This window comes from Cebus imitator, unplaced genomic scaffold (assembly GCF_001604975.1).
Source record: "Cebus imitator isolate Cc_AM_T3 unplaced genomic scaffold, Cebus_imitator-1.0 Scaffold598, whole genome shotgun sequence".
Lineage (NCBI taxonomy): Eukaryota > Metazoa > Chordata > Mammalia > Primates > Cebidae > Cebus > Cebus imitator.
Genome location: NW_016107913.1, coordinates 425,695 through 439,641, shown reverse-complemented (window position 1 = coordinate 439,641; position 13,947 = coordinate 425,695). Strand labels below are relative to the sequence as shown.

Below are 13,947 nucleotides of genomic sequence, written 5' to 3'. Positions count from 1 at the left end.
CAGGGCAACAGAGTGAGATCCTGTCTGAAAATATATATACAATAAAGGAAGCACAAACATATTCAGCATACAAGGTAACATTTACAATGTCTGGCATCCAATTGTAAGTTATTACAAAAGAAGAAATAAGCAATTTGAATATTTATATACCTACTAAAGAAATTGAATTAGTAACCAATAACCTTCTAAAACAGAAATCAGCAGGCCCTGCTATGAACATGTGGAACTAGAAATTTAAAACACAATAGCATTTACATTAGCATTAAAAATGAAATACTTAGGTATAAATATAGCAATATATGGACACAATCTATATGAGGAAAACCATAAAACCTTGATGAAATATATCAGAGAAGAAATAAATAAATGGAAAGATATTCCATGTTTGTAAACAGGAAGAATAAATATTGTCACAATGTCTGTTCTTCCCAACTTGATCTATATACTCAATTCAATCCCAATCAAAATCCCAGCAAGTTATTTTGTGGATATCAACAACTATTTCTTTATGTGGAGAGGCAAAAGACCCATAATAGCCTACACAATATTGAAGGAGAAGAACAAAATCAGAAAAGTGACATTACTCGGCTTCAAGACTTACTATAAAGCTATAGTATATCCAAGTTGTATATACTACTCACCTGTTGGTCACTTACTAGCCATCTCAGCCATGAGAATTTTAAAACACCACACATATATAATATGTGGTGTTTTAAATGTGTATATATATATATATATATATATACACATTTTTAGATGTGTATATATATATATATATATACACATCTACTGCAGGTCTTGAACCATCTTGTGCAAATAAGGGGAGACTACTGTATCATTTTTTCATCTTTTTACTTTCAATATATGTGTGTTCTTAGATACAAGTTATCCTTTTGTAAACAGCAGACAGTTGGACCTTATTTCTTCACCCATCCTGGCAATCAGTATCTTTCTATTGCGGAGTTTATTTCACTACATTTAAAGTACTGATAGGGAAGGACTTGCTCTTGCCACTTGATATTCATTTTCTGTATGCCTTATAGCTTTTTGTCTCTCATCTGCTCCATTACTGCCTTCCTTTGTGTTTAGTTGATTTTTATTCCCATCTAATTTCCTTTTGTGTATATTCTATAGATATTTTCTTTGTAGTTGGCATGGGTTTACATATAACCTAAAATTATAACAAGTAATTTTATAGTGTCACAGCTTAACATCAACTGCATGTAAAAATTCTGCTTCTTTATGGATCTCCACTACTCCATTTTGTGTCATTAATGTCACAAATTACATCTTTATATATAATATATACACTATGTACCCATTAACATAGATTTATATTTTTATGTATTTGTCTTTTAAATTTTATGGAAATTATAAGTAAACAAACAAAATTCCAATTTTGTTCATATATTTACCTTTACTGGAGATCTTTAAATTTTTCATATCACTTCAAGTTACTGTCTAGCATCCATTTATTTCAACTTGAAAGACTCCCACTAACATTTCTTATAGGACAGTTTTTGTCTTCAGATTTCTTTATTTGAAAATGTCTTAATTTCTCCCTCAGTTTTTTTCTTTTTTGAGAAAGTAGTATGGATTTTTATTGTCAAAATGAGAGGTCATAATAGAAGACGCATTAATTGTTCTCATAATTTAGACCCCAGGACCTCTGTATGGAAAGGTCAGCTTCTTATGCAGACAAGATACTAGCCAAAACAGAACATGGGTATTTCAGACAGTGTTCAAGAATATGACTGAACCTGTTCACAGTGAGGAGAAATAAAAAGGCAGTTTCCTTATTTCCTTTCCTCAGTAAGGTTATGTGTTGCATAAAGGGATGAGGCTCATTTTCGTGAAAAATGCTTTCATACAGAAAATTTTTAATTCTTTTACCTCCCCCCGCAGATGTTCCAGGCCCTGATCTGAACAAGGAAATCAAAATAAGGTAACACCACAGGCCTCAAGACTATAACTGTACTTAATATCTTCCTTACTTTAAAAAACTTTAATGTCCATTTACCTATACTAAGTCAGTAGGCTGAATTTTCTCTCTTAGGAAGGTTTTAACCAAATTGGAATTAACCTGACTTTAAAGTGCAAGAAAGGCTCTGCTAGACTAGCGTTTGTTCTGTGGCATAGAAAGAGGAGCATGCCTCCCCCAGCACTGGCCTAACAGGCCCCACATGAAGAACTGGCTGCAGGACAATGATCCATTAGATCTGCTAAAATGCAGGCGGACTCAGCCTAGAAAGAGGGGTCCCTGCCAAATCTGGCTTTTTTCTGTACCCAGGTCCCAAACAGATCTTGGGTCCCCTAACTGACAAGGCTGGAGCATGGCACCAGCCATCAACAGGGCCAGAGTCATCTCAGTGAGTCAGTGAGTACTTCTACACCATGATTTGTCAATGCTCACATAGTGGTAAAGGAATCAAGAAGCCTGGGTTTTGGAAGAGTGCAAACATTCTTTACCTAGTAAGCAGTGATTGAAGTTCTTAGCTAGGGTACAGTATGAAAAGACAGGTAATGAGATCCCCATACACCACTGCTGAGAATATTTAGTCTAAGTTTAAAGCAGTACAAAATGGCTTCTTCTACACAACAAGGGAAAGCTTTGTACTAATGTTTCTCAAAAACCAACTAGGTCTCCAGCTCTAGCCTCAATTTAACAGGTTTTTAATTTTATTTATCTCTTTATTTTTAGTCTGGTTTTGTTGCCCAGGCTGGAGTGCAGTGGCGCGATCTTGGCTCCCTGCAACCTCCGCCTCCCAGGTTTGAGCAATTCTCCTGTCTCAGCCTCCTGAGTATCTGGGACTACAGGTACCAGCCACCATGCCCATCTAATTTTTGTATTTTTAGTAGAGATGGGGTTTCGCCATATTGGTCAGGCTGGTTTCGAATTGCTGACCTTAGGTGATCCACCTGCCTTGGCCTCCCAAAGTGCTGGGATTACAGGAATGAGCCACTGCGCCCAGCCAATTAACAGTTTTTAAAAATACCTTTCCTACGTCAGAGCCAAGGCAAAAGGAGAGTGGGTACAAGAAGCCCTCTTTACCAGAATCCCTGGAAAGAAATAGCTCTAGAAGCCAGTGGATGTGAGCACATTCAAGTCACGGGGTTTGAGATTATGGGTCCATGGTGGCTGTTTCTTCCCTTCCATCACTGGGATGTCCATCTTGGGCAGCTTCAAGGCTGCTAGATCTTCAGCTATTTGGTTGGCCTGGGCACGGATCAGTTCCATTGGGCTTCTGGGCTCCTCAGTAGGTCTGGATGCAAAACTTCTGGAATCATACTTCTGAAGGGATCTCGGTCCAAAGAGGCTCCAGTTATCTGACAAGTTTCTGTCCTTATCCCCACTTCGAGCATCCATGGTGCTAGGATTTGGGCCGGATAAGGCTATGGAAGAACCAGAAGTAAACCAACCTCTGGGCCTCTGTTTAGGGAAAGAGTGAGGAGTGGTGCTTGGGGTAGACTGGGTTGAGGCAGGCTGCGTCTCTTCTTTGTTCTCTCTCCGTCCTGTAGTTTTAGTTTGCCACTCGAAGATATTTGGTCTCCTCAGTGGTGAGGCCCTTGTGGGGTGTGTAGCCAGCATCTCTCAGCCCTGCCTGTCGCCCAAAATGCTGAATTCCTTCTGGGGTCTGTTTTGTGATCAGAGAATTCACGATGACATGGGTAGCTTTGGTATTCACCACTGGGACCTTGTCCACACTGTCACTGGCCGATGACAGGGTCATGGCAGGGGAAAGTAGACTGGCCTCTCCTTCCTCCACCTTGGCGAAGTGCTGATACTCGTGCTCTGGAATCACTGGCTTCCAGGTTATGCAGCCCACAACTAATGGCTGAGGAATCATGGGCACAGGGTCCTCAAGGGCATCATTACAGCTGAATGCCTGGTGGTATATCCCGATGGGCAGGGACATCTTGCCAGCGGCCCACTCGCCTTAAGAGTATAGTGAAATGAGGTGATGATTAAGCTGACACAGATGTTAATGAGGAACATGGTCCAGCTGCTGCAAATTGGCAAAGCTTCCCAGGAAGAGTCCATCTAGAGGTTCTGTTATCCTGCTGCCACGGGGTTGCCTGCAGCCCAGAGTCCAGCACTACAGAGGTTCCAAGAGCCCATGTCTCCCGAGAGGCTGTAGTGCAGTCTGGACCCGAGCCATGGTGACAGCAGCGGCAGCAACGAAGGTTTTCAGGACATACCAGGCAACACTGCCCCTCCGTCAGTTTTTAGAGACCATTTTGCCATAGGTAGGATTCTTAAGTGGCAGGATATTTTTTCCTATTTAAATATATCATGTCACCCTCCAAGGTTTCTGCTGAGAATTTCACTGATAATCCTATTGTGAATCCCTTATACATTACAAGCCACTTTACTCTTACTGCTTTCAAGAGTCTCTCTTTGTCATTCCCTTTTGACAGTTTGATTATAATGTGCTTCTGTGTAGGTTTCTTTTGCTTTATCCTACTTGGAGTTCTTTGAGTTTCTTTGATTTATAGATCCATGTCTTTCCTAAAATTTGGGAAGATTTTTGTAATTATTTTTTCAAATAATCTCTCTCTCTCTTCTCCCTCTGGAACTCCCAAAAAGTGGACCACATGATCCACTTGAAGGTGTCCCATAGTCCTTTAAACTCTGTTCACTTTTAAAATTCATTCTCCTTAGATAATAACTTCAAATGTCATGTCTTCAAGTTCACTGATTCTTTCTTCTGCCTGTTGTAATCTACTGCTGAATTCTTCTGGTAAATTGTCAATTCGGTTACTGTATTTTTTCAGCTCCAAAATCCTTTTGGTTCCTTTTTACAATTTCTTTTTGTTGATATTCTCATTTCATTCACATATCATTTTCTTGATTTCCTTTAGTTCTTTGTGTTTTCCTTTAGCTTTTTGAGCTTAAGACAGTTTTAAAAAATGTTTTGTCTATTTCTTTATACTACTATACCTGAAGCCTGTGTTTGTTCAGAGATTATTTCTGCCATTTTATTTTCTTCCTGTAAGTGGGCCGTATTTTTTTTGTATGCCTTATGATTTTTTGGTGAAAACTGGGCATTTGAAAAAATGTCCACCTGTTCTAGTTTTGCAGACTGGTTGTGTGCCAGTGAAGACCTTTACTAGCAGGGCCTATTCTGAGTGTTATGATCAGCTCAGAATAAAGGTTTACAGATGCCTCAGGTTTTGTCTGAGCATTCATCGTGCGTGCGTGTGTGTGTGTTGCCCTACATATGTAGCTACTTCTAAATGTCCTAATTTCCTACAGTGTCACCCCAATTTCAATTCAGGGCTTTAGATGTTCTATGTTAATTCTTCACATGTAATCTCTTCCCAAGGCAGCTCTGGGTCTGTAATACCACTGTAGCCTGAGACCTGAGAAAACATGACAGTTTTCTCCACCTGAATTCCAAGTCAAACAAAGCAGAGACCAGTCCCTCAGGTAGCCCCAGACAGGTTAGTATGCTGCAAATAAAGTATCTTATGCTCCCTCCATTTTAATGGAGCAAACTGGACAGTGGCTGCTACTTCCTTCAGACTATGATGTATCATGCAACAGAAGAGAGGTTCTGGGCCAGGAGTAAGTGAAAAACACAAGATTTTCTACCATTTTAAATGTGTCTTTCAAAAAAATGGACATTGTGCTTGATTGCTGTAGATTTTAATTATATTCGAGAGGTCCTATAAAGTTATTTTAACGTGTATCTGGTTTGGTTTTGTTTTTGATGTTTCCATGGAGCAAAGAGAGTCTAAAATTTCCTAGCCTGCCATCTTGCTAATATCACTCCACCACAGCCCCATTTATCCCAGTGCTCGCTGATGGTTTCAAATCATTGTGAACACAATCTTCAGGGCTCTATCATGATTTGCCAGCAGGAGTCAAAATGAGATGTGTCAAAATTAGATTCGTGCACAATATTACAATCAATGTACATACACTTATAACTATGTCCACGTGAAAGGACCTATATTCATGTAATTAAAAACTGTATAAAACATTATTAGGATTTTATTTTGCAGAAGCATGGGTCAGCAATTCTGAAACTACTCCCTGTGAATTCTGTGACTGATGAAATAATAAATATAATGTAGATAATGGGAGCCAGGAATCTGTCAATAGAAAAAAGCTACAAATATAGGAAAGTGAGAGCAAATGACAGAATGAAAACAAGGGTGTTAGACTGAAATCAGAGGTCTCACTGGGAACTTGTGGGTATTAATATACATAGATAACTATAGAAATGGATAGAGATGCGTTTGCAGGCATATGTAAGTGCATTTATGAATACACACATGTATGCATATGTCTGCATATGCATACATCTATTTTCTAGCTCTATCCATTGAAAAGACCTAAAATCAATGATACTCCCAGGATCAATGATTAAACGTTGGTTTATTAATACATTTCTCCATTAGAGAAAAGACTCCTTAGAGAAACAGCTAATTCCATGGTTGGAACAGGGAAAACATAAAGTGAGCCTGGAACTTCTTAACATGTCAAAAAGTGAGGAAGTTTTCAAAGAATGATGGGACATGACAAAAGGACCAGAAACAGCTTTAAGGGACCCCTACAGGCCAATAACTGGAACAAGTTTATCATCCTCCCCATTCCCCAAAAAAAGATGGTTAAAGGATTATAACCTAATAAAAAGCCTATGAATTCACAGTGATATAAGAAAGGAAATGAAGAAATATGAGGTGGAGGAGGGAAAGCTCCTCATTTCAGCATAATTCCAACTAATAAATGAAGAAGGAATGAGGGAATTATTCTCCAATGATGGAATCAGAAAAATCACCATTGAACAGCCATCCTAATAATAGATTCAAACAAGAAACAACATGGATACTAAAACTAATGTGTAAAAATTTAAAGAGTCACAGAATATTTATGTCATCTCAAAGTATCTCCCTACAAGGCACTTATTAGTTACAAAGGGTAAGATAGTAATTGTAGAGTGGAGAAATCTGAGAGGCACTAACCTTGATCAAGCAGTCAAAGTTGACAGAGCCAGAATGGGACAATGGACAAGAGCAGTCTCCTGATAGGGTACAATGACAAGAATTCTGCATCACTTTTGTGGTATTCCTAAGGCATAAATAATATAAACTTAATCACGATGAAACATCAGTCATATCCAAATATTAGTCAAATCCAAACAGTCAGTGTTAAGAAATACAAATAAATGATCTGGAAGAACACTAGGAATCTGTGGCTTCTTTTTTTGTTTGTTTTTTTGAGACGGAGTTTCGCTCTTGTTACCCAGGCTGGAGTGCAATGGCGTGATCTTGGCTCACCGCAACCTCCGCCTCCTGGGTTCAGGCAATTCTCCTGCCTCAGCCTCCTGAGTAGCTGGGATTACAGGCACGCGCCACCACGCCCAGCTAATTTTTTGTAGTGTTAGTAGAGACGGGGTTTCACTATGTTGACCAGGATGGTCTTGATCTCTTGACCTCGTGATCCACCCGCCTCGGCCTCCCAAAGTGCTCGGATTACAGGGTGAGCCACCGCGCCCGGCCGTGGCTTCTTCTTTAAAGTTAGATTTGTCAGTGTGTTTATATTGTTTCAGCCACATTCAGCTGGACCGCAGGGGTTCTGGTGCAGAGTAGGCAGAGGTTTTTATTTAACCAGGATTGTCTTTAACCAAAGCCAGAAAACAGCAACAAAGTTAAAGGTGTAAAGTCAGTATAAAGATATGTGTGTATTATGTCTACGCACACATAGATATATGTATATATACACATAGACACACACAAATTGGTAATTAAAGTGTGTATACAAGTGAGTGAGTATAAAGACCAACTATGGAGTTTACGAAGGAAGGAGAGGAAGGCCTAGCTAAGGGGCTAGGGAAAGGAGGTAGGATCAGTGCATTGGAGATGCAGGGGAGAAGTAGAAAGGCTTCTAAAATCTGAGTAGGAATTAACGAAACTAAAAAACAATAGATATAAATATGCACATAAAAAGTTAGGCCTATAACTTCCAACAGTCGTTAAAGTCAGTGAGATTATGAATGATGAGTGGTGCCTATTTTCTTTTCCTTTAAATGTACTTTCTAATTTTTCAATTAGCACATATTCCTCTAGGAACTTAAAGAAACAAACGCTTATTAAAGAAAAGTTTTCAATAGAAATAAATACGAGGCCAGGCACTGCAGCTCACGCCTGTAATCCCAGCACTTTCGGAGAGCAAGGTGGGGGGGATCGCTTGAGTCCAGGAGTTCAAGACCAGCCTAGGTAACACAGCGAAACCCCCATCTCTACAAAAATAAGAAGAAGAAAAAGAGAAAATAAGATAAATAAATGAGGAAGGAGGTATTTTCTTTTTATTTTTTAAATACACAGCATTTTTATTAAATATACTCTGTGAGAAAAAGAACACCCTAAAGTGCCAGGTTTCTTGTAAATCTGATAACTTAGTAAATACAATGGTGAAAAAAAAAATCAGAGGAAACATAATTTAAATAATCTTATAGAAGAGCAAGAATATATATTAATCTTCATATAAGAAAGCAATCATCAAAATATAAAAGGGAAAGACATCTCATTTGTAGAAGAATATATTTCAAAATTCCACCTGTTGATCATTTCATTTAAAAAATGCTAAACACATGGGCAGTCTCACTCTTACCAACATATGTGTTTAAATCAATGGTAGTAGGGGAATTTAGACTACTCATTCACACTGACATAAAGTGACATTTTTGTTGCACAACAGTGTTGCTCACTGGCACTAACAGTGGAAGATGGAGGAAGTAGATTTCTGATTCAATTGTTAGCAGCAGAAATGGACTAATGCTAAAATTTTAGGAAAAAAAACAAATAGGTCCAAGCTGTAGCTACTTCCAAGTAACACAAACATTAACCAAACATTGCCAATTTGTAATGGGCTATGAAAAAAAAACATGAAAATACTCTACAGTGAATATTAGCTTTATGTTACTTTCTATTAAAGATATTTAGTGGGCATATTCTAAATTATATAGGGCATCTATAGAGACCTAAATTAGCAAGTATAATATGAAGCTAACAGGATAGTGTCAACATATCTTGGGATGTTCTAGCCAATGTTTGGCTACAAGTATTTGGAAGGAGTCAAATAACTACATGCACATGCAAAATGAATACTTATAAAAAGAAATCTTAATGTATCAGATATCCACAAACTGAAAAGTGTTACACATGTTTGCAGGGGAAAAATACTGATGGTTGGCTGAATGACCAATTAATTATACATACTACTGATGAAAAGCTGGGTGATTTAGGTGCAAAAAAAGAAAAAATAGATATGTACACATATATCTCTAGTAACATCCTACCAACATATATATGTTACATGTCATAGTTAAAGCTGTACAGCTAGTGCTCAACTTACGACCACGGTCGGGACCGCGGACCGGTCATAACACAATTTGGTCGTAAGTTGAGTAGGCTATATGTGCAGTTGAAATGGTACACGCGGAGATGGTAGTGCTGCCAGAAGCTGGTCCGCACTGTCGTACGCCCAGCTAGGCAAGGTTTGCACTGCCAGATGTGGAGCAGTCGTGGCTAGCGATTGTGGTCGTAAAGTCGAATGGTCATAAGTTACATAGGTGGTAAGTCGATCAATACTAGTATTAACAAACTAGGATATGTAAGGTATCAATGCAGCTAAAATTAAGTTTAAAGTAAAAAGCTGCTGCTACTTAACAAGAGAGTAAACTTTGGGATTTATTCAAGAATTAGTTCTCATATATAAAAAAGTTTGATATTAATAAACAATACTTGTCACCATAAAGTTTTAGACAGTATAGAAACCTACAGAAAAGTGTTTTTGGACCACTTTAAACAGTTGGAGGAAGCAAATAAAACTGGATTATGAGTATGAATACATTTATGATCAAAATTGACACACACAAAAATCAAAACACATTTCACAACAGAACCTGCAAACACTTTTGTATTCATCTTTTTTGAACTATAAAAAAGAATGAATGTCTTGTCTTAATAAGACTTTTAAGCAACAAAATAATTTAATCATGAAGTAGCAGCTTGATTATGAATATATTCTATTATCTGTATCAGCTGGTAAATTAACTGTGATCCAAAAAGGCTGACCAGCTCTAACTAGTATGAACAGGATATTGAATTCATTAATGAATATATAACTATTTTGAGCATACAAATAATCTCTGGTTTTATACCCACTACATTTTAGAATTCTGTAAACTGTGAGGCATAGAATATGTTTAATATGGCAGAAAATCATGTGAAATGATTTTTTATTCTGTTCAGTCCTTTTCCCATTAAGCATGCAAACACCGTCATAACCATCTTTGGTTTCACTTCTATAAGGTCATCAGGTAATGCATATATCCAGGCACTGATCTTTCGAGCAACCGAAATGGCATATTTAGCATTGTTCAGCTTGTCCTCATCAGATAAGTTTTCTCTCTTGATCATTTCTTGACGAATTGCATTTGGTGCAATGGCATCTATTAAATCTAGGACAGGTAAACTTGTGCTTATAGATTTATCCTTGAAGCTGGAAATAGAAGTATTTTTGTTTGCACTTTTAAGAGTCTGATTGACCCATTTAATAATAATTTCATTATTTACTTTTTCACCCTCTCCAAGATCCGATAACACATTCAATGTGTACCTTCTCATCAGCTGCCATACCAATGCAGGGTAAGTGTCGAATTCCCTTCATTTAGGTCCTGCCCAGCAATGCCAACCAAGGAGAATTTGGCCTTGTTCTTCCCAAGTTCCACTGCATAGTTACAGTTATCAATCTTCTTCATGTTCCCTCCAAGGGCAGGATAAGGTTTATTGACATGGCTCCAGTTGACTGGCACTCATATCATCTCATAGAGCTGAAAGTTCACTAAAGCATCTGCAAGGTCACTGTACAAATGATTAACGTATGGGTTGACTCCCAAGGAATTCATCCAGTTCCGAAATGTCCTCTCTTCCTTGCTCTCTCCTTCCAGTAAATTCATATTGATGTCATTATTATTCGGCTTGTGCAGGCATGGGTATGTGTTAAACAGATTAGCCACAAAAGCCAAATTAAGCTTAAGATTGCCTGAAACCACATCTGCAGGAGTAACAAACTGCTTGCAGCCCATTTTATCTGCCTCTTGAAGCATGAGTCCAGCACGCTTCAGGTCATTTTTCTCATTAATTCCTGAAAGGTCAATGGCAATGGCAGGTCCATCTTCCCCACCTTTAGGGGCAATCTGATTAGGCGATGAAAATAGGCTCTCGAATCCTTAATGTCTTGGCTGAAGTTGCTAATGGTATGCCATTCTGCATTGGTCAGATGGTAGTTCACCCATTGCAGCAGCAATTCCTCGGGAGAAAGGTTCATCAGCTCCTCTAGTTCCTCACCTTCATTCAGCAATGCAATCAGAGCTTCATTCCTAGAAATCTCAATATCAGCAAAAAGGCCAACTTTGATGATCTGCCAGAGAAGTCCCAAGACCAAGTGAGGTTTCCCTTCTTTGAGATCTGATCACTGATGTTGACAACTGTACAACCAACGGCCGAGGCAGAATTCAGAGCTAGGTTTAAATTTTCAGAAATGGTGAAAGGCGTGAGCTTTTTCTTATTGATGGCTCTTTCATCAATTGTATCTGGTTCAGATAAGTTGATCATTTTGCAAAGAAGGATGTCATCTGCAAGTGACTTGAAAAGACTATCATCATTGGGATTCATGGGTATAAGATGCTTACAGTCAGGGTCATTCACCAGGGCTTTGTTTATTCAGTTAACAAAAGCCATTTTTTCTTCCTCTGAATATGAATGCTGTGTGCCCACACTGGGAAAAGATGAAGTTCCTCCAATAGCAGTAATCCCTTCCATCTTGTTAATTATCTTTTGGAATGTTTTGCTGATATCTTTCCTTTTTAATTCTTGCATTAGTGACACAAACTCTTCAAAACTGATTTTGCCATCTTTGTTGCTGTCAGCAACTGATAGAATTTTCTCCACAATCTCTCGCACCTTGTAGCCAGGCAGAAGAAGGCTTGCTTCCTTAAACAGGTCTTGAAGTTCATAGTCACTGACATACCCACTATTATCAATATCTATTTTATTAAATGCTTCTTGTAGTTCTTCAAGTTCCTCCCGAGAAATGGTAGTAGTGCTGTTTTCCATCTTTGGACAGAAAAGGCTATCTTCAGGTCTTTGTGTCTGCCGCGGCCGCCGTTCTGCCCTCAAGAGCGCAGCTCCCACTGAAGATCCAGGCCAGGAAGGAGGTATTTTCAGAGTTTTGTGCTAGACTGATAGCAGACTCTCATTCGGGAATAGTTACCTCTTCCGGTAAACTCTCACTGAACAAGGCAGAGAGCAGAACATGAGGAGACAGCAGGCCGGCTGGGAATGTTGCCTCAAATTCCCTCACGTCTCTGGGCCAACGTTGGCCCATGCAGAATCCAGAACGTGCGGTTTCCTCAAGGGTAGGGCCCTGGGCTGAGGCACACTGCATTGCTAAGGGGAAAGGCGCCTTGAACGCCGACGCCACTCCGCCAGGGTATGGAAAGCACTCTTGGCAGAGCCAGAATTCTCAGCGACCTGGAGGCAGGTCTACCGCTTTCTTGGCTCCCAAAGGGGCTGCGGCATTCATTGCCAGTCCCAGCCTCAAACAGCCCACCTCTGGAGAGTGCACTAGCTCCTCGGAGACGCGGGGATTGGAATTCCTTTAAGGGGTTGGGCCCAGCCCCTCAGACCCTTTCCGTGGTCCGCCCCGGGCAACCAGAACTAAATCTCCCGGCGACCCGCGCGCCTGAAGCTGCTTCCGCCCCGACCGGACTTTCCTGCTGCGGATTGGCTGTGGCTGCGCTGGCGCCGACGAACGCTCCCGGTCCCCGAAGAGGCGCCCGGCCCGTTGGTTTGCAAACTGGAACTTGTCCTGCAGGTTTGGCCTAAAGTGGGTGATGGGGGATAGACGTGTCCCGGAGTGGATGTGCGCGTGCGTTGTGGCGATGTGGTGTTGCGTGACTCCGTGTGAGAAAGTGGGACAGGAAAGGGGCCGGGAGCCGTGCCGAGGGACTTGGGACGCGGCCTGTCACCAGGGGCTGGCCCGATTATGTAAAGGGGCGGGGCCTGACCGCCTGCCGGCGGGGTTAGGGGCGACACGACCCTGGTCTTGAGGAGGCATGGGAGGCCCGCAGGGTGGGCCCTGGCACACAGAGAAGGACGGGTGAAGAGGCTGTCTGTCACTTGTGGGTTGGGACTTGCAGATGTGACTTGCAGGTGTTATGACCACTCACCTCCATCGTGAAGAGCGCTAGTCCTTTGGTTCTGTGCTGGCGAGGGTTGATGTTGGGACCTTATGTGATATTGTGCTCGCCTAGAGCCAGAACCGGAGCAAAACTATTTTATAAAATGCAAAACTGTTTTTAGATAAGTTGAAATGGCTGCCCCATTCTCCTTACAATAACTACTGTCCTTGGCCTCTGTAAGTAGAGCTACCAGTTTGTTCCTCAAAACTATGTAAAGCTGCTTACCTTTTCTTATCAGTAACTGCTAAAATCTGTGACTTCTATCACCACCCAGACGATGTGTAAACAAATGTATATCCTGACTTCTGTAAACCACTGAGGTAACAAACAGAATGACAAAAGTCCCCTAGACCTTGGAATTTCCGGAGACCCCCGCCCTTGTCTCCACCCAGGAGGTGAATCACAGACTCCCCTAGCCCTTGGAATGTCCGGAGACCTTATCATCCCCATCCCTGCCCCTCACCCCCACTCCCAAGGTGGTTTTTCGGGTATAAAAAATCATGGCACCCTCCTTTTGCCACCACAGGTTGGAGAGACGTGAGTCCTCTGTGGTCGCCGGCATAATAAATGACCCTGCAACCTGGCATACTTTTGTCTTGTGATAACTTTCTACGCTCCGGTCAAATACAACACTTATCCCTCTGGAATACACGTTGGGATCTGTATGTCTTCTGTTTTTTTTTTTTTTTTT

The 13,947-nt window shown here is 40.5% G+C and overlaps 2 protein-coding genes and 1 pseudogene across 2 annotated transcripts in view; 1 reads left to right on the top strand and 2 right to left on the bottom strand.

Moving 5' to 3' along the window:
• Nucleotides 1-2,906: 2,906 nt before the first annotated feature.
• Nucleotides 2,907-7,198, bottom strand: LOC108294706 (putative monooxygenase p33MONOX). The gene is given in 3 exon segments (XM_037734271.1): nucleotides 2,907-3,504; nucleotides 3,507-3,530; nucleotides 3,533-7,198. Coding segments are annotated over 3 exon segments (837 nt in total). The 5' UTR covers nucleotides 3,918-7,198; the 3' UTR covers nucleotides 2,907-3,076.
• Nucleotides 7,199-9,616: 2,418 nt separating this feature from the next.
• LOC108294700 lies at nucleotides 9,617-12,222 on the bottom strand (annotated as a pseudogene).
• Nucleotides 12,223-12,810: 588 nt separating this feature from the next.
• LOC108294709 (zinc finger protein 583-like) overlaps nucleotides 12,811-13,947 on the top strand; it is a 9,061-nt gene continuing 7,924 nt past the window's right edge. The window contains exon 1 of the mRNA XM_017516630.2: nucleotides 12,811-12,889. The gene's annotated coding sequence lies outside the window, so the exon portion shown is untranslated. The remainder of the gene's footprint in view (nucleotides 12,890-13,947) is intronic.